The sequence below is a fragment of the Hyperolius riggenbachi genome, chromosome 5 (genome assembly GCF_040937935.1).
Source record: "Hyperolius riggenbachi isolate aHypRig1 chromosome 5, aHypRig1.pri, whole genome shotgun sequence".
NCBI lineage: Eukaryota > Metazoa > Chordata > Amphibia > Anura > Hyperoliidae > Hyperolius > Hyperolius riggenbachi.
The window spans coordinates 24,180,172-24,204,387 of NC_090650.1; the positions used below are offsets into that span (position 1 = coordinate 24,180,172).

Genomic DNA, 24,216 nt, shown 5'->3' on the forward strand with positions numbered 1-24,216 from the left:
ATTTAATAGTAAAAACGCATGCGTTTGTTACATGCGTTTTTACCCGCGATTTCGCGTGCGATTTCGCACCTTTTTCAATTTTATTTAGCCCTGGCAGTGTCATGGTTAATTTCGCATGGCACCCTGCCATGCGAAATCGCATGCAAAATCGCGGGTAAAAACGCATGTGGAAACGCATCCGCATGCGTTTTTACAAGCGTCGGAATGCGGCCGAAATCGCGTCGCAACAGTGGGAACGAGCCCTAACAGTGCAAGAATGGCAGCAATGAAATATTCCCCTGAAAAATCAATAGGTAATTTTTGATTGCCTTTTGTAGGCTCCACCCACTTTTCTGAATATTAACCCCAGTCACCCAGTGACCAATTGTGCAAAGTTCTAGAACCCTGCCATTAACAGTGTAAGAATGGCTGCTGTTTACATTTTCCCAGTAAAATTTGTATTTGTCTCCGCCCACTTATGACCCGGCGTTGCCCGCTTATGTATTTGGCTGGTGTTGGCTGTGCCCACTTTTCTAACCCTAACGCACAATTAATCAATTACTCAATTACCAAGTTTGTGAGCTTTGCTGTGTTTGGCATCAATAATTTGCATTGGAATGAAACAAATCTAATTGGCTGTTTGTGGCTCCACCCCCTTTCTGAAATTTAACCCCAGTCACCTAATGATCAACTGTACCAGGTTTGAGGCTTGTGCCATTAACAGTGCAAGAATGGCAGCAATGTAAATATTCCCCCTTGAAAATCAATAGGTTAATTTTGATTGGCTTTTATAGACTCCACCCACTTTTCTGAATATTAATCCCAGTCACCCAGTAACCAACTGTGCAAAGTTTGAGAACCCTACCATTAACAGTGTAAGAATAGCTGCTGTTTACATTTTCCCAGTAAAATTTGTATTTGTCTCCGCCCATTTATGACCCGGCGTTGCCCGCTTATGTATTTGGCTGGTGTTGGCTGTGCCTATTTTTGTAACTCTAACGCACAATTAATCAATTACCAAGTTTGTGATCTTTGCGGTGTTTGGCATCAATAATTTGCATTGAAATGAAACAAATCTGGCTGTTTGTGGCTCCACCCCCTTTCTGATATTAAACCCCAGTCACCCAATGATCAACTGTACCAGGTTCGAGGCTTGTGCCATTAACAGTGCAAGAATGGCAGCAATGTAAATATTCCCCTTGAAAATCAATAGGTTCATTTTGATTGGCTTTTATAGACTCCACCCACCTTTCTGAATATTAATTCCAGTCACCCAACGACCAACTGTGCAAAGTTTGAGAACCCTGCCATTAACAGTGTAAGAATGGCTGCAGTTTACATTTTCCAGTGAAATTTGTATTTGTCTCTGCCCCCTTTTTGGTTATGGGAATAAAAAGTATCCTATACTTTATTCCAGGTAATGTACTATGTGTGTGCCAAATTTCATTCAAATCCGTTCAGCCATTTTTGCGTGATCGAGTAACAAACATCCAAACATCCGAACTTTCCCATCTATATATATAATAGAGTAAGTGCCTCAACCTTCGAGCAAGAAGAAGAAGTACTTTGCATGAGAAAATTTATGCGTGATCAAACACCAAGTTTAAGGCCTCTTTTCCACGGACTGTTGAGCTGTGTGCTCAGCAAACAGTTACCAGGCAGCAACAAGCAGTTACCAGGCAGCAACAAGCAGTTACCAGGCAGCAGTAAGCAGTTACCAGGCAGCAGTAAGCAGTTACCAGGCAGCAGTAAGCAGTTACCAGGCAGCAGCAAGCAGTTACCAGGCAGCAGTAAGCAGTTACCAGGCAGCAGTAAGCAGTTACCAGGCAGCAGCAAGCTGTTACCAGGCAGCAGCAAGCTGTTACCAGGCAGCAGCAAGCTGTTACCAGGCAGCAGCAAGCTGTTACCAGGCAGCAGCAAGCTGTTACCAGGCAGTAGTGAGCAGTTGTAAGAGTTTGAGAGGCATTTTACTGCCTATCAACTGTCCGTGGAAAAGAGGCCTACCCTAGCAAGTCTGGCTTTGCAAATCTGGCCTAATTGGCTATTAATGAGGCAATGCTCACGCAAATTTGCTTTTGCATTCCAAACTATATGCAGGGTCAAAAAACCAATAAAGCGGTCGCCCTGCTGCATGCCAGTGATGAGCGAAAATTTTTACAGAATTTTCGCCTAATTTCGTTTTGACAGGCAAATTTTCCATCTAATTTTTTCGCGTTAATTTTCGCCTAACGCCAGTCATTTTCGCGTTACTTGCGTATTATTGCGGACATTTTCCGCATAAGGGCATTAGCGTCTGCATTCAGAGAAGTTTCTTGCGCATTATTGCAGACATTTTTCCGTATAAACGTCTGCATAGACTGAATTTCCATGCGGATTATTGTGGACATTTTTCTGCATAAGGGCATAAGCATCTGCATACAATGAATTTTCGAAAACGCAAATATTTCTGAAGATTTGCGTGAAAATTCGCCGAAAACTGGATTTTCGATGCGAAAATGACTTAGGTGAAAATTCGCAAGCAACACTGCTACATGCTACATTAGCACTATCCAGGAGCGCCACGGGGAGGAGTCCCAATGCCCCCTTTTTTATACAACCGGGGGGTCCCAGGCTCTCTCACTGCCTGGGAACCACAGCAGCACCCTGGAGGATGAGGCTGGGTGGCGCAGGCGACCCCCCCCCCCCCCAAGCGTGGTCAGCGCCGGGGAGAGCTGTCCGCACCCACCTCCCAATATTAAAAACAGGCACTTACCTTAACGTCCATTGCGTTCTGCTACATGCGCATTAACTTGGGGGCACCACATAAGAAAGGAGTGAAGCATGGGTCACCCCAAGCTTTAGCGCTCAGGGCTGGCTCACATACAGCACTCCGGGGGGGGGGGGGGGGGGGGGGGGGGGAAGGACAAGCGCAGACAACTAACTCCAGGGCCCACACCACCGGAGCAAGCCATCCACCACCTGCCTCCAAAGGATACAAACAGCAAAAAATGCTTTCCATGAGAAAATTAATGCTTATGTAGCAGAACGCAATGGACGTTAAGGTAAGTGCCTGTTTTTAATATTGGGAGGTGGGTGCAGACGGCTTTCCCTGGCGCTGGCCACGCTTAGGGGGGTCGGCTGCGCCACCCAGCCTCCCCCTCTGGGGTGCCGCTGTGGTTCCCAGGCAGTGAGAGAGCCTGGGACCCCGCGGTCCCCCCTGGTTGTATAAAAAGGGGGCATTGGGAATCCTCCCCGTGGTGCTCCTGGATAGTGCTAATGTAGCATGAACTTATTCCCGCAGGGCGACCGCTTTGCAGTTTTGTTTTTTTGACCCTGCATAGTTTGGCATGCAAAAGCAAATGCATATTTGCATGAGCATTGCCTCATGAATAACAAATTAGGCCAGATTTGGAAAGCCAGACTTGCTAGAGTTAAACTTGGTGTTTGAGCATGGAAAGCATTTTTTGCAGTTGTATCCTTTGGAGGCAGGTTGTGAATGGCTTGCTCCGGTTGTGTGAGCCCTGCAGTGAGTTGTCTGCGCCTGTCCCCCCCCCCCCCCCCCTGGAGTGTTGTACGTGAGCCAGCCCTGAGCTCTAAAGCTCGGGGTGACCCATGCTTCACTCCTTTCTCATGTGGGGGGCCCAAGTTAGTGCGCATGAAGCAGAACACAATGGATGTTAAAGTAAGTGCCTGTTTTTAATATTGGGAGGTGGCTGCGAACAGCTCTCCCCGGCACTAGCCATGCTTGGGGGGGGGGGGGGGGGGCGCCTGCGGCACCTAGCCTCCCCCTCCGGGGGATGCCGCTGTGGTTGTCAGGCAGTGAGAGAGGGGATATTGGAAAGCCTCCCAGTGGCCCTCCTGGATAGTGCTAATGTATCATGAACTAATTCCCGCAGGGGGACCGCTTTGTGGTATTAGTTTTTTGACCCTGCATAGTTTGGCATGCGAAAGCAAATGCATATTTGCATGAGCATTGCCTCATGAATAGCCAATTAGGCCAGATTTGGAAAGCCAGACTTGCTAGGGTTAAACTTGGTGTTTGAGCACGCATACATTTTCTAATTGAAAGCCTAAAGGTGGGTACACACATCAGATAAAAGTCTTTGGAAAATGAAAGATCACAGACCAATGTTATCCCCTTCCATGTAGTATGAGAGCCATACCTACACAGTTTATTCTATTGAGCTGAACTCCCCATCAGATAAAATTTTTTGCAAGATGCTGCACACACAGATGCTGTACACATGCAACAGATCAGTATCTGCAAAAGGTCTGTTCCTGCAAAATAATCAGTTTCTGCAAAATGCATTTATAGTCTGATATCTGCAGATCTCATGCTGGGCATACACGGTATGTTTTCTACCATGTAATCGAGCCGTGTCCGATACCCTGCCGGATCGATTCTGCTGAAGAAACGAGTGGAAAATAAGAAAGCGCTCGCGGGGACGAGCGGGAATCGATCCGGGCGCCCGCGGGGACAAGCGGGAATCGAGCCAGCGGCTCGATTACACGGTAGAAAACATACCATGTATGCCCAGCATAATGCACACCTTGTTTGACGGATATTCATCTGCAGATCAGACAATCCTCTGCAGATCCAAAGATCCATCCTGGTGGATCTGATCTGCAGATGAAGTCCGTTAAACAAGGTGTGTATGAGATCTGCAGATATAGACTATGAATGTATTTTGTAGGTACTGATCTTTTGCAGATACTGATCTGTTGCATGTGTACAGCATCTTTGTGTGCAGCATCTTGCAAAGATTTCTGTCTGATGGGGAGTTCAGCTCCATAGAATAGACTGTGTAGAGTATGGCTCTCATACTACACGGAAGGGGGTAAAATTGGTCTGTGATCTTTGATTTTCCAAAGACTTTTATCTGATGTGTGTACCCACCTTTATTCTTCTTGCTTCAAGGTTGAGGCACGTACTCTATTAGATAGATCGAAGATGCGGCGTATGCTACGACGCGGGTCGGCTAGAGTTGGGCCGAACGGTTCCAGGCGAACTTTGGGGGTTCGCGTTCGCCTGCATCAGGCGAACTTTTGCGGAAGTTCGATTCGCCCCATAATGCTGTATTGAGCAAAATTTTTAGCCTCCATTTCACTGTCAGCAGACATGTTATTGTCAAACACACCCACCCTCCCTTCAAGCTAGGTCCTTTATACCATTTGACTCAGTTGTCTGCCTACACTAATTAATTATGGGACAGCTGGTACACACTCTGCTAGGGAGATTTTAATTCCTCCCTCCTCCCTCCTACCTATTCCCACCTCCCCTTCTACCCGAGGGAGGAGGGTCTCTTCTGCCAGGGAATTATACTATTTTAAAAACCAGTATACATCATACCATAGCTGGGAATACATACATGAGTATACATCATACCATAGCTGGGAATTGAACCCAGATCTCACCGTGTGGTAGACACGTCACCCTAAGCACTGTACCACTACATAAGTAAGTGAAGCTAGCCTAAAATTTAACATTTATGCTCAATGCAATAGAACCATTAGGTTGCTTAAAGGAGAACTGTAGTGAGAGGTATATGGAGGCTGCCATATTGATTTCCTTTTAAGCTATACCAGTTGCCTGGCAGCCCTGCTGATCTATTTGGCTGCAGTAGTGTGAATCACACCAGAAACAAGCATGCAGCTAATCTTGTCAGATCTTACAAAAATGTCAAACACCAGATCTGCTGCATGCTTGTTCAGGGTCTAGGGCTAAAAGTATTGGAGGCAGAGGATCTGCAGGATAGCCAGGTAACTGGTATTGCTTAAAAGGAAATCAATATGGTAGCCTCCATATACCTTTCACTACAGTTCTCCTTTAAAGGGAACCTTAACTGAGAGTGATATGGATGTCTCCTGTAAACAATACCAGTTGCCTGGCAGTCCAGCTGATCTTTGTGACTGCAGTAGTGGCTGAATTACACCCTGAAACAAGCATGCAGCTAATCCAGTCTGACTTCAGTCAGAGCACCTGATCTGCATGCTTGTTCAGGGGCTGTGGCTAAAAGTATTAGAGACACAGGATCAGCAGGCAATTCAGGCAACTGGTATTATTTTAAAAGGAAAAATTAGCTGCATGCTTGTTTCTGGTGTGATTCACACTACTGCAGCCAAATAGATCAGCAGGGCTGCCAGGCAACTGGTATAGCTTAAAAGGAAATCAATATGGCAGCCTCCATATACCTCTCACTACAGTTCTCCTTTAACCCCCTTGGCGGTATGAAAAATACCGCCAGGGGGCAGCGCAGCATTTTTTTTAAAATTTTTTTTTTAAATCATGTAGCGAGCCGAGGGCTCGCTACATGATAGCCGCTGCTCAGCGGCATCCCCCCAGCCCCGCCGATCGCCTCCGGCGATAGGCGATCAGGAAATCCCGTTCAAAGAACGGGATTTCCTGGAGGGCTTCCCCCGTCGCCATGGCGACGGGGCGGAATGACGTCACCGACGTCAGCGACGTCGGGACGTCATTGGGAGACCCGATCCACCCCTTGGCGCTGCCTGGCACTGATTGGCCAGGCAGCGCAGGGGTCTGGGGGGGGGCGCGCGCCGCACCGGATAGCGGCGATCGGGCGCGCGGCGGCGGCGATCGGGGTGCTGGCGCAGCTAGCAAAGTGCTAGCTGCGTCCAGCAAAAAAAAAATTATGTAAATCGGCCCAGCAGGGCCTGAGCGGCACCCTCCGGCGGCTTACCCCGTGTCACACACGGGGTTACCGCTAAGGAGGTTAAGCAACCTAATGGTTCTATTGCATTGAGCATAAATGTTAAATTTTAGGCTAGCTTCACTCACTTCTGTAGTGGTACAGTGCTTAGGGTGATGTGCCCACCACACAGTGAGATCTGGGTTCGATTCCCAGCTATGGTATAATCTGGTGTTTGACATTTTTGTAAGATCTGACAAGATTAGCTGCATACTTGTTTCTGGTGTGATTCACACTACTGCAGCCAAATAGATCAGCAGGGCTGCCAGGCAACTGGTATAGCTTAAAAGGAAATCAATATGGCAGCCTCCATATACCTCTCACTACAGTTCTCCTTTAAGCAACCTAATGGTTCTATTGCATTGAGCATAAATGTTACATTTTAGGCTAGCTTCACTTACTTCTGTAGTGGTACAGTGCTTAGGGTGACGTGTCCACCACACAGTGAGATCTGGGTTCGATTCCCAGCTATGGTATGATGTATACTCATGTATGTATTTCCAGCTATGGTATGATGTATACTGGTTTTTAAAATAGTATAATTCCCTGGCAGAAGAGACACTCCTCCCTCCGGTAGGAGGGAGGAGGGAACAGGTAGAAGGGGAGAAGGGGAGAAATTAAAATCTCCCTAGCAGAGTGTGTAGCAGCTGTCCCATAACTAATTAGTGTAGGTAGGCAAATGGTATAAAGGACCTTGCTTGGAGGAGGTAGGGTGGGCGGGTCCTCCAGCAGTGATGTGTATTTCACTCAATTAGGTGTGGCTCCAGGTATTAGAGCTTTTGAAACATGTTTTCTATCATTTTTCCAGTTGATAGAATTTTTTAAAACTTTGAAAGTTCGCCTCCCCATTGAAGTCTATGGCGGTTCGCGAACTTTTCCGCGAACCGAACCTTTCGCGGAAGTTCGCGAACCTAAAATCGGAGGTTCGGCCCAACTCTAGGGTCGGCTATTTTATTATATTAGTAGGATTAGTAGGATAATTTTGCTTGGTTCAGGTCCACTTTAAGTAATGCCCCAGCCACACCTCCAGACATGCCCCCAACACCCCTAGTCATGCATACCGCAAAGAATCCATAAGCAAAAGATGTAGTTCTTTAATTCATACCACACCAATCCTTTCTATCATTGCTACGATTCCTTCATGTTAACATTTGAAAATAAGAAATGCATCAATTTAAAGGATTGGTATAAAGTTTAGAGTCAATTAAACACATTTTTAAAGGGAACCAGAGACGAAGCACCCTCATGTATTTACCATATGTATCAGTGGGAACATTGGAAAAAATGCTTACCCTTCTCTCTGTTTCATTATTTACTGTTCAGATTGCTTCTTTTCAGCCCTGATAAAATCCCCGACTGAGCATTCCGTCTGGCTTTGTTCAGGAATCTTTATAGCTGAGTCTGTCTTCTGTGCTGTCTTTTCAAGCCTAAGCCTGCCCCCTTGTGGCTCTGCTCAGGAATCATTATAGCTGAGTCATTATAGCAAAGCCAGACTGAATGCTCAGTCGGGGATTTTATCAGGGCTGATTAGAAGCAAGCTGAACAGTAAATAATGAAACAGAAAGCAAGGTAGGGGTTTTCTCTAATGTTCCCACTGATATATATGGTAAATACATGAGGGTACTTCGTCTCTGGTTCACATTAAGCAGAAAAATACAAATATTTACTTAGATCTGCACTGACAGAGGTGCTTTGCTATGTGCTAGACCTGCATGAGGTTTATGCTCCGTTCATAGCGTGAGGAAGCGGAATATGCCTGCGAAACGTGTTGTACTTTCTGGAGTATGTAAATAAATATTTGGTTGAAATCTTTCAACAATTTGTTGCGTCTACCTGGAGGAGGCAAATCCACCTTGGCCTCTCCCGATTTTTAAACTTTTTATTGACTTTTATCCTTTTGGTGCCTTTATTTCCCTGTACATAGATCTGTAAATCAGTCTTGAAAGAGGGACAAATGGGGAAGAAAGAGGGACAGGGGGATTTGGTGCCTGAAGAGGAACAGTCTCTCCGAAAGAGAGACAGTTGGGAACTATGGCCAGGAGATGTAATTGCATCTACAGACTACATATCTGGGCATGCAGTGCTGCTCATCCAATATTCGGATATCCAAACTACCCTAATAATCCGAACTTTTCCACTAACCGAATTGGATTTGGATTCCGGATACCTGCGCAAATCCGAATAGCGCTATCCGAGTTAATGCAGATATCAATCTGAAATCCTGTCGGATATTAAGGTCGGATATCCGAATCCGGGTACTGTAACCATGGAGATGACGTCCATGACATCATTGAGCCAATCAGATGGCTCCCAGCCTAAGCCCAAGCAACCAATCACAGAGGGGAACCCTGGCCAGCCCCTCCTGTATATAAAGCGGTGGCCATGATGAGAAAACCATCCTTGCTTGTGACTGCACACTGAGAGACATCTCCAGTGCTGTTTGGCTAAGCAAGTGCAGTATCACACTGTTAAACCCAGCATTTTTGAGTGGAAACACCTTCACTACACTATTGTTATATTCTTTTATAGTTAGCTAGCCTGCTTAATTTGTCAGTGTCAGTCAGTCAGACTTTCAGCTGCAGCAACTGCCTGTCTACCTGCTAGTAGTTAGGTCCTGTGTCTGTGTGTGTGCTGTGCACAGTCCAGGCCTCCTGCTGCTGGCTTGCTATGAGCCTTAGCTACAGTATAGGTAGGATTACTGTGTTATTGTGTAGTTACTGCAGTGCTAGTTAATTGTTAGAGAGAGTAGTACGGTGTGTAGCTACTACAGATTACTGCAGTGCTGGTGTGCTGCTGAGCAGTATCTTCTTCTACTCTGCTGTCTGTCACTCCATGCTGATTTTATTCAAAGTCCAAGCCCGATATTAATAAGGTACAAGTACCCCACATCGTCTGTGACATCACATATCTTGTACTATGTTTGGCACTGGCAGCCGGGGGAGGGTCAGCAAGGCCAAGACGAGAGGGAGCAACATTGCGGCCTCCGTCAGCAGCCGTGTCAGTCTCCATTCCGCCACTAGCCACTGGCCGTCCAGCTGATAGGGAGAGTCACGCTGCAGAGGCGCAGCAGGGTGTAGCGGCCATTTTCAAGCAGGGTTGGTGGCGCAAATTGGAAGAGAAAGACGCCGAGCCTGTGATGCAGCTGATGGTGGATGAGCAGGCCACCACCAGCTCTACAAAAGACATTCTGGGCGCAAAGGGCTTTTTGGAGGAGTCTGAGATGTTGACGGTGGTTGTTGGGGGGGGGGGGGGAGTCTGTCCATGATGTGTCAGCAGAAGAGGAGTTTGGGGCGGGGTCATCATCCCAGCAGTTGTTCGAGGAGGAGGAGGATGATGTTGATGACGAGATGAAGGACCTGGACTACCATCCACAGGAGGGGGATGTCAGCTCTGACACAGGAGGAGGATGCGTCAGTGGGTCTGACACAGAGGATCAGCATCGCTGACATTGGCAGGAGCAGCAGTGGGTGTGGAATGCGTGACCCACAGCCCGCTGCTTCATCTGCCACTACTACCACCAGCCGCACCACTCAACCCCAGGCCCCAACCACCACAGGAAGAAAATCAGCAGCAGCATCCCATTCTGGGCGTAAGGGGAAATTGCAATCTCCAATCTGGCAGTTTTTTCATCTGCCCTCACCGGAAAGCCAGTTTGTGACGTGTAATTTGTGCCATGTGAAGATGAGCAGAGGGTGTAACCCCTCCAACTATGGCACCTCCAGCTCCATCAATCATCTGGTCACAAAGCACAAACATGAGCATAAGGCATTCAAGATGCTGAAGGAAGCTGGCGCTGGCCATTGCAGTGGTCAGAGCACCATCCCCCCCTTTGCCACTCCTGCCAACACTGAGGCCTGTACAGGCAGCCAGTCCTCCTCAGTGGTCTCCTCTGCTCCCTCCTCGGCTTCCCGTGCAAGACAAAAATGCCACCAGACCCTGCTGAGTGAGTCCTTTGTGGTCAAGGCTCAGCCTCCCGGCAGCCGTCGCATACGCCACCTGAGCGGCTTGCTTACAGGGGCCATGTCCTCCCAGCTCCTCCCAGACTTGTTTGTGCAGGAGGGGAGCCAGATGTGTGCGCTCCTGCAGTGTGCAGCGCTGAATTGGCCCATCCCCAGCTGGCACTACTTCGCACGCGCGGCCATCCCAGCACTGCACCAGTTTGTAAAGGCCAACGTGGAACGTGGGCTTGATCATGCGGTGGGTGAGCAATGACAATGGACTCATGGAGCAGCCGGGTCCGGACAGGCCACTATCTGTCCTTCAACGCACACTGGGTGAGTTTGGTGGAAGGGGGTGAGGAGGGGACAGCAGTATCATCACTCCAGTGGGTGGTGCCACCCCGCAGCAGGGTCAGGGGAAGTGCAGCAGGTTCCAGCTCTGATCCGGTTCCATCCTCCGGCAAACCCGCTGCCAAACACCCCCGCCTCAGCAGCAGTGTGAAGGCCCACCACTGCCAAGCGCTGCTGGAGATGGTCAGCCTGGGGAAGAACAGACTGACGGCAGACCACGTCCTGGCCAAACTCCGAGAGCAGGAGAGGAGTTGGCTGACCCCCAGAGGCCTGAAAGTCGGAGAGGTGGTGTCCAACAATGGGGCCAACCTGGTTGCCGCCATCCACCGGGAAAACCTCACCCACATTCCCTGTCTGACCCACATCCTGAACCTGGTGGTGCAGAAATCCCTGCGCACCTACCAGGGGATGGATACTCTTTTGGGAGCTGTAAGGCGAACCGTGGGTCATTTTCACCGCTTGGGTGGTGGCTAGTGCCTGCGCAATAGTGCCCGACTTCCAGTGACCCGGGAAGAAGCCATCGGGGGACTTTAGACAAGAAAGAAGGGGGGGGGCAGGAGAACGGGGGGGGGGGAGCGTTGGCCATCAGGACAGCTCACTATACATGCTGGCTCTTCTTTTGTTTTCTATGCGTTTTAATGGGAAAGAGAGGAAAAAAACAGAAAAAAACACATTATTTCTCAGTTTTACCAACTCCAGTATAAAAATAAAAAGCGCTATTGTAGATAAAAAACACACATTTTGTTTGACTATTTCTACTGCGTATCCCAAAACTTAGATTATGTTCCTGTCACAATTTATGGTGAGGATATTTGATTCTGAAATAATGCTACAGTGTATTTTTCACTAGGAACTGAGAACATAAAAGTATTTTTAATGGTAAACTCAATCTTATTGGCTCAGGGAGCATACAGTATATTCATTTTCACCAATTAGTGCTGAATCAGATAGTGCCAGAGGTTTTGCAAGGGAACAAGCCCAATCCTGCACAGCACTGCTTCTGCTACAAGACGTATATCTACTGACTCGTGGCTTAGATGAAGTCACAGAGGACGTAAATATACTGCAGTGGTGGAAAAAGTGCTTAAAGAGACTCTGTAACAAAAATGTCATCCTGTTTTCTATCATCCTACAAGTTCCTAAACCTATTTTAATGTGCTCTGGCTTACTGCAGCACTTTCTACTATCACCGTCTCGGTAATAAATCAATGTATCTTTCCCCTGTCGGACTTGTCGCCCTGTGTCTGGAAGGCTTCCAACTCTTTAGTGCTTATCTGTTATGCACGCCCCCCCTCCAGGCCCCTCTATGCACACTCCCATGTGTGTGTTATTTACATAAGCCAGCAGCGTCTCTGCTCTCTGATATCAGTGAAAATCCTCCTCTGTTAGGCTGTGAAAGAAGCTGGGCTGTCATATACTGAGGAATTACAGACACTTGCAGAGCTGTCTCCAGGAAGAAACGATCAGCCTGTCACTCTTCAGTGCATGAGAGCTGCAGGGGACAGAAGGTAAACACACAAATGATCTCTTGAGATTCAAAAGGAAGGCTGTATACAGCCTGCGTGTGTATGAATGTATTTTCTATGTGTGGACATACTGTACATCAACCTACTTCCTGTTTTGGTGGCCATTTTGTTTGTTTATAAACAAACTTTTTAAAACTGTTTTTGACTACTTTTAATGCGGCGGGGAGCGGTGAAATTGTGACAGAGGGGAATAGGAGATGTCCCCTAACGCACTGGTATGTTTACTTTTGTGCGATTTTAACAATACAGATTATCTTTAAAGTATACATAGGGAACAAGTTCTATTTTGTCTATCTGGGGCTTCTTTCATCACCAGTAGCCTTACAGGTGACTCGCTTTTTTCCCGGTCCACTCCGTTGTGCCACTGTCTCCCCTTCAAAATATAGTCCCACTGCGCCTCTATGCCTATGCAACTCAGCTCATGTCGAAAAGGCTTCTTCTGGCCAAGAGCAACGTTGGACAAGCACATTAGGCCTGTCTGCACATGCCCAGGTTACAGAAGGGCTCAGGAAAAAAAGCCATGCATGAGGAGCTTCATTCTACTGGTGATGGGCAAACCTTGAGTAACGCATGCCCAGTTTGGGGGTGCTCATCAATGATTGGGCACACGGCCAGAAGATGAATGGGGCGCTGTGCAGGAATGGTGGGCTCTTCAAGCGTCTGTAGACCATTCAGAAGCATCAAACATCACATGTCAGTCTAATGTTTTATTTTTTTAATCACTTCAGGTTTGTTTTATAGTGGGAATCTCAGCCATAAAATAAAATTCCATTTACCCACGGTTCTGTGTTTATTACGCAGCCTGCAACCTGACCCTGCACCGCAAGCCTTCCAATATAATCATAAATGTTTCTGCTGTAATAATCTTATTTCAGTCAGCCTGGCTCTATTTGGTGCATTGTCTAGGAGAAGGAAGCTTGGCATCTCCCCTCCCACATTCCTGCTCCTCACTGATTGGCTGAGTGCAGCTCAGTGTGACACGAGTCTGAGAAGGTACATGCAACTCCCCTCAGCAGAAACACAATCTAGGCTGTGCTCACATGTGTTTACAAAGCAAGCTACATATGACAGTGCTGTTTCTAGGAGAAAAAAAAAATAAGAGAGGAAATGACATCAGGAATGAGTTCAATCAGAGGCAGTAAAGATGGAAAATGCCTGGAAGAGTTTTCTATTTATCAACTATATAAAATTCACTGAAATAAAAATGTGGACAGTACAATACATATGTTATATAAGTAGAACAAGTATTTATCTACTTATAGTTGTGTTCCTTTTCCTGGGATAGTATGGCTGCTCCTGCTGCTTTAAAACTTGTCAGTTTCCTAAAAAGATTACCGGTATATAGAAAACAATGAAACATGCAGGGAGACCGCTCACAACTCCCACATCGGCTATGCGGAGAAGTCGTTTCTTTTTCCATCTGTGGCACATACTCCAATAGTTTATCCTTATCTTTATCAGACATGTGGTGTACGTTATATCATGCGCTGCATGTCGGATTCAGTATACCGGGTGTACTATAAGGCCAATTTGTTTGCGGATTACCAAACACGATTGTGGAACACTATTTTGGCCCTTCTCCCCTACTGGAAGCATTTCTAACGTTGCAAAACATTTTGTTCATGCCCACGGCAGCGATATGAGATCCTCTTCCTTTAGAACACTGGAGAAACTAATTGGCCAGCAAGAAGGGAAGATAATTACCCTAAAATTATTACTACATGAAGCAAAGTGGATTTTTCACTTAGGTACGAGAGTTCCAGATCTGGCTTGAAGGCAAGGTGGGATCTTTACTATTTAAACTGAATTTCATGGTTTTTATACATGCATTGATGACTCCGGTCCAACTTTTTGTAATACCCTCAGTGTGTCCAATCACTTTCGGGTGGTTGATCGGCCCCAAGTGGAAGCGTTCTTTTGCACATATGTAATTTTCTGTTTGTATATGGTGGGCTTGATGCACAAAGCGGTGCTAACTGTTAGCACGCTTGTGAAAAGCCCCTCTTCACAAAAAAGAAAAAAACGCATGTAAAGTCCCGCACGCAAAAGTTTGCGCACGCACAGCGGGGTGCGTGCGAAACGTCACATCGCGGTGCGATGAAACCGGCGCACCCTAAACACCTATAAGGTCACATGAAGTTTTGTCGCACCACGGAAGTTTTGCGCGCGGAACTTTGCGCGCAATTTTTTTTCCCAAGACAGTGCTAACCTAGTTAGCACCCTACTTTTCACGCCCAAAGTCTTTAGGCGTGCTAACTAAGTTAGCACCGCTTTATGAATCAAACATGGTGAGTAGGAATGATCGTAAGGCCCGGTTCACATTAGCGTTTTTTTGCGGACAAGGACCGGAACGTATACTGTACAGACGGAATGGATGTGTTAGCCTATGGATCCATTCACATGCGTCTGTTGGTACGGATATACGTTCCGTACGTTCCAATCCCCGGGCCTAAAAATTGCTGCAGGCCCTAATTTTCCGGACCGTGCTGCTTAGCGGGACGGATCCAGACAAAAATTGCAGCAGCATTGGGGCAATGGAAAACGGAACGTTTCTTCACACTAGTGAAGAAACGGACCATTCCATGGGGGATGGGGGCATGGGCCGACGCGTACCTGAGCAACCGGGCGGGTGGGTAAGGGAAGGTTTATACATACCTAATCTTCAGTAGCAGCCGGCGGTAGAGGCTTCCGTCTTCTTCCGCATCATGTGACTAGTAGTCACATGACGAGCTGTGTAGTCACAGCAGAAGAAGAGGAAGCCTCTACCGTCGGCTGCTACTGAAGATTAGGTATGTATTTGCTGAGTGAAGACGGATCTGATCAATCATTGATCAGATCCGTTTTCACTATGTGAACCGGGCCACGGACTGAGCCATCCGGATCCGGTGAAGCGGAGACCGGATCCGCTCACCGGATCCTTTTGGCTCAGAATGCTAATGTGAACCGGGCATGCCAATTACTGATTGAGGAGATTTCAGATTTTTGAAAGTTGATTGCATTCTCTGATTGGTCCAATGGTTCCGAGTTCTGTGATTAGGATACAATTACAGAGTTGCGGTAATTCAGTATTTCCGCAGAAAAGGAGAAGTCTCAGGAGAAAAATTGAATTGCAAATAGACCGGTGTTATAGACTGGTGTCTGAAATGCATCAGCTACTAAATCTGTCTCCTTGAAAATGCCAGTTGCAGTTCAGGTGTGCTCTTGTACTGTTCCTATTTAGAAAACAATCATCGTTATCACCTTGTATGTAGGCAACCTTTAAAAGCAAAAACTTAAAAAGCTATAATGTTTATGTCAATTGTTATAACCTTACGCTGCGCCACCACTCACTTACAATACATCAACCCCAACTTGGGGGTCTCAAATTACACAGAACATCACGTAACAATATTCACAATAACGCCTGACGCAATATTCACTTGCGTCAGGTGGGCGGAGCCAGTATGCCTGGCGCAAGTCACGTGAGCAGAAGGCAGTGGGACGTGGAAGGACCTGGAGAGAGCGGGGAACCGAGAGAGCGGGACTCCGCGGACAGTATCTGTAGTGACAGCACCAGGACCATGAGAAACACCACTGTGATAAACCAAATGCTAATCTTGGATCTTGTAAGTTGCTGGAATGCGCAAGAAGCGCTGTTGTGATTTTAAATTGAACTGACATATTGCGCAATGAGATTTTATGTGTTTCATTGAAGACTTAAAGGCCGAATTTTACAAGCAAATGTTGGGTATGGATCACTGATGACCGAGTGAAACATACAGTTTACGCGAGTTCTCCACCTGATAGAGAGGTGGTTTGCATCTGGTGAGCCTCCCTGTTTGCAGGGTGGTGAGAACACAGTATTGCACCGTTTCACACTTGGTGAAGCATGAGTGAAACATAAGTGAAGCAGTATTACACTATGTTAAGCTGTCTTTTACAGATTGTGAGTCTGGAAGCGCGCAGTGGACTTTTGTATAAACAGTATAATGTTTATGAAAACAGGTAAAGGGAGGGGGAGAGTTTGTAATACTCACAAACCAGCGTTACCATTAGGCAACCACTGTGAAGGCAGGTGGGGAGATTAACCTGACCCCACTCAGGATTAAAATTCGCTCTCTATAGATGGGAAAAAGATGGGTACAACCCTCCACCAAGGGTGGACTTAGCAATATGTAGAAGCTTTCCAGAGGCGCCAATAGAATAAAAGTCACTTAAACGAGCTTAAAACCGATGGGGCAGTGGTGGGCCTATCCCATCCATGCAGACAAAGCATGTCTGTCAGAGGCGCTCAGTGTGGTTTTGATGCTGATAAGCTGTATGCTCCTTTTTGATTGGCCTGATGAAGCGGGATTGAGCCCGTGAAACGCGTTGCCTATTTTTACTGTGGAGTATAAATGAATTGTTGTTTGACTGTTGATGCCACAGTCCTTCCTTTGTTTGCTTTGTCTGTATGGATGGGATAGGCCCACCATTGCCCCATCGGTTTTAAGCTCGTTTAAGTGACTTTTATTCTATTGGCACCTCTGGAAAGCTTCTACATATTTATGAAAACAGGTAAAATGGAAAGTGGTCTGAAAGCTATGGAGAAGTTGTCACACATCAGAATGAATGCCCGCCTCATGGTTTCGCTTGGTTTGATGTGGAGTCCAGTCCTCCTCACGGGGGACATCCTTCCTGCTGAGCATTATGACTGATGGCTGTGAAAGGAACGTTGCGGCCTGGAAACATTCACAAATGGCAATTAATACTGTCGCTTCTGTCCCTGGGATATTCACGAGGGCTTTGTTGGTGAAGGATGAAGGAGATTGCGAGAGTCTCTCTCTATCCAAGCCAAACAGAACCCGCGGATGGTACATGCCTCCACTGTGGTTTTGAGGTTTGATGTGTGTCATTATATAATGAGGGATTCTGTCTAGAAGCTCAGAATTCTCCCTCCAGTAACATTTACAATTAGGGAGGACGTTTGCCGGCATGTGTGGAGAACAACACAGGTGCGCAAACCACGAAAGGCCAAGGCTCAGGTTTCCTGCAAAAGAAGATGAATTGAAAGAAAGGCTCCCTTCCAAACACATCTCTGGAACTACACCAAGGTGTCCATAAACTCGGATTAGTGAATAATGGCGCACAGCGCCTATGCATAAAAATGGCGCCGCATTAAAAAGATACGATTATGTCTATTTATCGTTAGTACTGCATAATAATGGCACACAGGGAAAAAAAGAAAACATCGCACAGTAAGGTTATTTAACAATAGCGCCGTTCATATGCCAAATAGCAGACGTTATTGCGCACAGTAACGTTATTTATCAATAGCGCCCTACATTAGCCAAACTGCAGACGTTATTTAACTACAAAACGGTGAATGATTTAAAGTAACACTGTCAAAAATTCTAAAGATGTTGCATATCGAGGATTTAAAAAAAACAATATTAATGTTATTAATGTTATCAACTTTTTTCAAGTAATGTGCAGTACTGTAAACTAATGTTATCAACTTTGTGCAAGTAATGTTCAGTACTGTAAACTAATGTTATCAACTTTGTGCAAGTAATGTTCAGTACTGTGAACGTTAACTAACATTAATACACTGTGACTGTGCCGGATTGGAGTTTTATAAAAAAAAATCATAATATTAATGGTAGCTAATTTGTACCTAGTACAGTACTCTTAACATTAACCAACTATAATACACTTTGTGCAGGATCGGACTGCGCACTGCATTACATTTTAAATTTAAACTGAACCTTAAGTCAGAAAAAAAAAATGAGTTTTACTCACCTGGGGCTTCTACCAGCCCCCTGCAGCAGTCCTGTGCCCTCGCAGCCACTCACTAATACTCTGGTCCCCCGCAGCCAGCTAGTTTCGTTTTTGCCGACAGGCCCGTCAGGACTGGCCACGAGTAGCTTTTTCCGCATTCCCGACTGCAATTAGTGCTATTGCGGGCCGCAACGCATCCAAAAATATGCGTTGCCGCATATCTATGCGTTCGTAATGCGGCAACTCATATTTTTGTACTCGTTGCGGTAGTGCTAATTACAGTCGGGAATGTGGAAAAAGCTACGCGTGGCCAGTCCTGACGGGCCTGTCGGCAAAAACGAAACTAGCTGGCAGCGGGGGACCAGAGGATTAGTGAGTGGCTGCGAGGGCACAGGACTGCTGCAGGGGGCTGGTAGAAGCCCCAGGTGAGTAAAACTCATTTTTTTTCCTGGCTTAAGTAATGTGTTTATATGTGAATATCAATGATTTGAAAATAAAAAATAGCAATTAATCCAGTTAAAAATAATTACTTTAATTGAAGACTACTATCAAGAGAGTTAGAGTTATTAATATCAATTAAAAGGTTATTTAACGTTTTTAAGGAGACAAATTCTTAACGGTAATTAACAATTAACTGTTAATGTTAAATAAAAATAGGCGGAAAACGGATTAGCGGCATCACCGTGCGCCATTATTCACAGGCGCCATTTTCGTATGGATTACCATAAACTAGTTGGATGCAATTGTTCGGTAAGCAAAATTTTAAGAGCAGCTCCACAGAAATGTTTTCCCTTTGCAGTGGCTGGATTATGGATAGTGTACTGGTTAAGGGCTCTGCCTCTGACACAGGAGACCTGGGTTCAAATCAAATCTCAACCCTTCATGTTCAGTAAGCCAGCACCTGGTCAGTAAGGAGAGCTTTGGCAAGACTCCCTCCCTGCCTATAGAGGGAGTCCTAGTGGCTGCAGCTCTGGTGCTTTGAGTCCGCCAGGAGAAAAGCGCAATATAAACATTCTGGGCCACATGCAATTCACTTTTTCACCTGAGTTTTCTCCTAGGAGATAATTTTCATCTTCTCTTTAAACTCACTTTTCAGCATTTTACAATTGAAAAAGTACCCAAAAGTTGGTGAAAAGTACTATCAATTTTATTTTGAGTGTTTTCATTCATGCTGATGGTGTAAGAGGCATTTTATGACAAGTTGTGAAAATATCACCTGGAGAAAACTCAGGAGAAAAATGTAATTGCATATGGGCCTCTGTGTCTTGTCTTTCCCTCCACATCCCTCACAAACAGGAAAAAGAGTTATCCCCTAGTGCAATTATGGAACTTGAATCAGAAAATTCGGGCTATAACATCTCCCAGTGGACAGTTGGCTGCCTGAAGTGCCAGAGATAGCCAAAGCAGGGCCATATTTACCATAAGGCAATGTAGGCACATGCCTACAGGCGCCTGATGATGAAAAGGCGGCTCACACCCCTCACCGAGCACTTCCCTCCCTCCTTCCTTACCTATGCAGAGTCCTGAGCGGAGTGTAACTGAGAGGTTAGTCACCTGAGTCTCGGCACTCCACTGACCAGATCTCCCTTCAGTTGGGGGCACCTCTAGTTACCTAATACTGAGGATAGCTTTGGATACCTAATACTAAAAGGGCACCTGTAGCTACTAGGCAAGGAAACTAAAGCAGTGACAGCTGGGCCAGCCAGCACACTTGCGGTGCGGTGCGGTTCGGTGGGGGGTTTGTGGGTTCGAGTAGGGTGAAGTCATCTGTGCCTATAGGCTCCTGTGATGTAAATACGGGTCTGAGTCAAAGGGTCGAAATAGGGACAAATAGCTTCAGCAAGAGAGGCTATTAGCACTGGAAGGACAGATAGCAGCAGCAGGGGTAAGTGATCAGAAGCATGGGGTTAGGCTATTATGTAGCCGAACCCCTCATTGGTACTAGAAGGTTAGCCATAGGTGGGGGAGGGCATGTTAATGTTAGGTGTAGGTAGGAGTAGGTTAGTGTTAGGATTTGGTTGGGGGAAGGGCTATTAGGAGAAAAAGGTTAGGTAAAGAGATAGTAGAGTATCAGAAATATTGCTGACAATGTACAAGTGGCTCCACTTGGCACCCAAATTTCTCCATGCCCTTTTTGCATGCATGACCTGAAAGTCACCTACTTGGAGGTGATGTAATCTTCCTCTGAGAAGACCACACTGCTCTTTTTACGGTAACTGTCCAGATGCATTCCCTGCCTCCATCTATATCCAAATAGCCCTTCCTAAAAGCTTCCAAATCATCCTAGACTTTGGGCCACCAACCTCTGAGGAGACCACACTGCTTTTCCTGGCATTACGGTAATTGGCCAGACACCTTCCCTGCCTCCATCTATAGCCAAATAACCCTCCCTACAACTTCCCAAATCATCGTAGACTTTGGGCCACCTACCTCTGAGTAGAGATGGCCCGAACGGTTCGAACGCAAACTTGTCCGCGCGAACAACGTGAGTTCGAGTTCGCGTCGAAAAGCGAACTTTATGCGAGTTCGAGCCGCTCCCTATACTACATCATTGGGCTAAACTTTGACCCTCTACATCACAGTCAGCAGACACATGGCAGCCAATCAGGCTGCACTCCCTCCTGGAGCACCCCCCCCCCCCCCCCCACACACACACAAACACACCTTTAAAAGGCAGCAGCGTCAGCCATTTTCTCACTCTGCCTGCTGCTGTTATTCGTGAGGGAAGGGAGAGAGGTTGCTGCAGAGATAGGGAAAGCTTAGTTAGGTGTTGTTAGATTGCTCCTTGCTGATATTTGTTGCTGAAAAGCACCACCAAAGCAGCTCTTTTGAGAGCTAATGTTCTTGTGATGTGTTTGTGTGTGTGTGTGTGTGTGTGTGTGTGTGTGTGTCCCACTGACACTGAATATACAGCCCTGTCTGTCACAGCTGGCCCTTGCTAATTGCTATACTGTGCCAGGCCCAGCACATTCAGTGCCTAGTGTGATTGCTGCACATTGTATTATAATACCAGTCAGTGCATACCTTTCACTGCATCTGTGTGACCAGACGCTGTTTTATATACCAGTCAGTGCATACCTTTCACTGCATCTGTGTGACTGCATGCTGTTTTATATACCAGCAGTCAGTACATCCATTTTCACTGCAGCTGTGTGACTGCACATTGTTATACCAGCAGTCACTGCATACCTTATACTGCACCTGTGTGACTGCACATTGCATTATACCAGTCAGCGCATACCTTTCACTTGAATGGATGGCAGACTTGCCCTCCATAACAGATTCTGGTTATAGGCTATCAAGTGTATTCGTCTCGTTATTATACAGCAGTCAGTGTATACCTTTCACTGCATCTGTGTGACTGCACATTGTATTATACCAGCAGTCAGTGTATACCTTTCACTGCATCTGTGTGACTGCACATTGTATAAGTCAAGTCAGTGCATACCTTTCACTTCATCCCCCCAATATGGACAAAACAAAAGGTAGAGCCAGAGGCAGGGCACCCGGCAGGTCTGTTCGAGGTCGTGCTGTCGTGATTTTGTGTGGACCTCAACCAAAGTACAGTGTTCAGAAGAAGGCACGTGCCATCGACCCCCAATACTGTCAGGACGTAGTTGACCATTTAACACAGAACACCTCATCTTCCTCAGCTTCCGCACGGAAGCGTGACAGATCTTCCTCCTCCTGCTGTGATTCTGGCACCCCACTTAACACTTAGTCGGCAGCCATCACCAAAGTGCCATCATCCCAGGGCTCAGTGGTGTGAAAATTTGGTGTGGAATGAGAGTGATGCCATTTGTACTCTCTGCCACCGAAAATTGAGCCGTGGAAAGACCAAGACCCACGTAGGGACAACTTCCTTACGAAGGCACATAATGAAAAAGCACAAACTGCAATGGGATGACCACCACCTGAGGAATAGCAGCACAAAAAAGCAAAGCCACACACCGCAGTGGAAGATACCAGGCTGCAATTATTTCTCAAAAAAGGCGATACCCAAATTGTACCATGATGTTGAAAGGTAAGTTGTGTCATCTCTGGCACACAGCGTTGGGTCAAGGTTCCATCTGACCACGGATACCTGGTCTGCAAAGCACGGTCAGGCCTGCCCGAAGACTAAGTCAGTCCCCAGTTGCCTGCACGCCGTATGACTGTCTGCCCCAAGACTAAGTCGGTCCCCACACAGCATCTCTACCTGCAGGCCACTTGACTGCCTTCTCTGCCACCACCAACAGGGTCCAGGACTCCAGGTGGATTCCTGAATCCAGCCCACGTGGAGGTGATTGACAGCGCCGCTTGCGCAGGCACAGTACAGACTGACGTCATCGCCGGGGACCGGGATGGAGCTGTGGTGAACGGTTGTGGGGAGAGCTGCGGCGAGGGACATGCTGGAAGTTTGGGGCTGGAGGAAGCCCCCGGTAAGTAGCACTTATTTTATTAAATTATCCCTGATGACTCCTTTAAGTAGATGTGTCCACCATCTCGTGACTGGAGGCCACTTACCCCAGAACCATGTAACTAGAAGTAGGAAGATGGTCATCATGGAACCTGGAGGCATATAGGTCCAGTGTCCTCATTTACTCTGGCCACAGCTGGAACATCAGACATAGGAAGCAATAGATGGGGGTCTTACAGGAAAATCGCTGGGACAGGCACAGTATCGCTGCCTTTCCCACCCTCTCAGCTCTCCCATTCCGCCGCCATGTCCTCTCGTATCTGCCGGCATCCTCACTGCTATGGCACTGACCCGGAAGTACTTTCAGGTTACTTCGGGGTCAATTCCATCGTGGTGAAGATGCCGGCAGATAAGAGAGGATACGGTGGCGGAACGTGAGAGCTGACAGAGTGGAAAAGACAGTGGAGGGATCCAGGAGTAGGTGAGTTGTGCTGTGTTTTTTTTTTAACAGGTCTAAAAATGTCAGTACAGTACATTAATTCCATTCTGACATTTAAATAGTAGCAGTTTTGATGTCAGAAGGTAACACTGATTTATTGGGAGAAAGTCCTATCAGCCCAACTAACTGACAAATTTTCCCATTTCATTTTATTTATAATAACGTCAACAACTCAACTCCAGCTCCAGGAGCCAGTTTCCATTCTTTTCTGCTAAAAATAAAAAAATAAAGTGTTTATTGGGTTTATTTAGCGCCAGTGTGGAAGACTCATAAATAAATCATGACATTTCCAAGTGTCTCAGCCATCCGTCATTCAAGGCTTTGTGTGCGGGACCTTAGTCGGAGCCCAGAGAAACCAAGGCTCTCAGGAATAACTTTATTAATGAACGCCATTGTTCCGAGAGAGATGGGAGAGCGCATTATTCATGATCTGCCTCATAAACCCTGAGGACTTGTTTGTAACAGTTATAAAATATAGAAATATAGATAGTCCGATAGAGAGAAACAGACCCTGCAAAATTATTTGAGGGTCACCTAAATTATACGCACATCAATGTCTGGACCACCTGGGCTACTCTTCAGATGCTGGATAGTGTACTGGTTAAGAGCCATGCCTTTGACATGGGTGAACAGGGTTCAAATTCTGGCTTGGGTCAATACCTATTCAGTAAGGAGTTCAAGGCATTGAGGCAAGACTCCCTAACACTGCAGGGTGGCTGCAGCTCTTGAACGTTTTCAGTCTGACAGGAGAAAAGCTCTATACAAATGTTATTATGATGGTTCTACATGTTTCCTGCTTCCAGATACACAGTTGCCATCCTTGCAGCAACACCAATACTGCATGATAAAACCACTCTCCGGAGTTGCTGCTAGGCAGGGCTGAGGCAGAGGCTGAAGAGGCACCAGCCTCTGGGTGCACAGCCCTGAGGGCATGCCTGTGCCCCCCCCCCATCACCCCTGAATGCACCACTATCCTTCTATATGTAGAGTTGGGAGCAGAGTACTGTAGAAGGGCTTCTCACCTCTCCTCTTGGTGCTGGGGTCTTCAGCCTGTCTCAGGCCCACAGTATCTCCTCTCTATGTCCCTCTCTAGTGTTGT

General features: G+C 46.7%; 1 protein-coding gene across 3 annotated transcripts in view; it reads left to right on the forward strand.

Moving 5' to 3' along the window:
- Positions 1-24,216, forward strand: part of MYL3 (myosin light chain 3) — a 225,625-nt gene that overhangs the window by 46,717 nt on the left and 154,692 nt on the right. Inside the window, exon 1 of one of the 3 annotated variants that reach the window (XM_068235186.1) lies at positions 16,016-16,085. The exons of the other annotated variants lie outside the window; for them this stretch is intronic. Within the exon in view, the coding sequence (XP_068091287.1) occupies positions 16,041-16,085 (45 nt within the window). The 5' untranslated portion in view covers positions 16,016-16,040. Of the gene's footprint in view, positions 1-16,015; positions 16,086-24,216 lie in introns of those variants that run through there. 3 annotated transcript variants of the gene reach the window in all.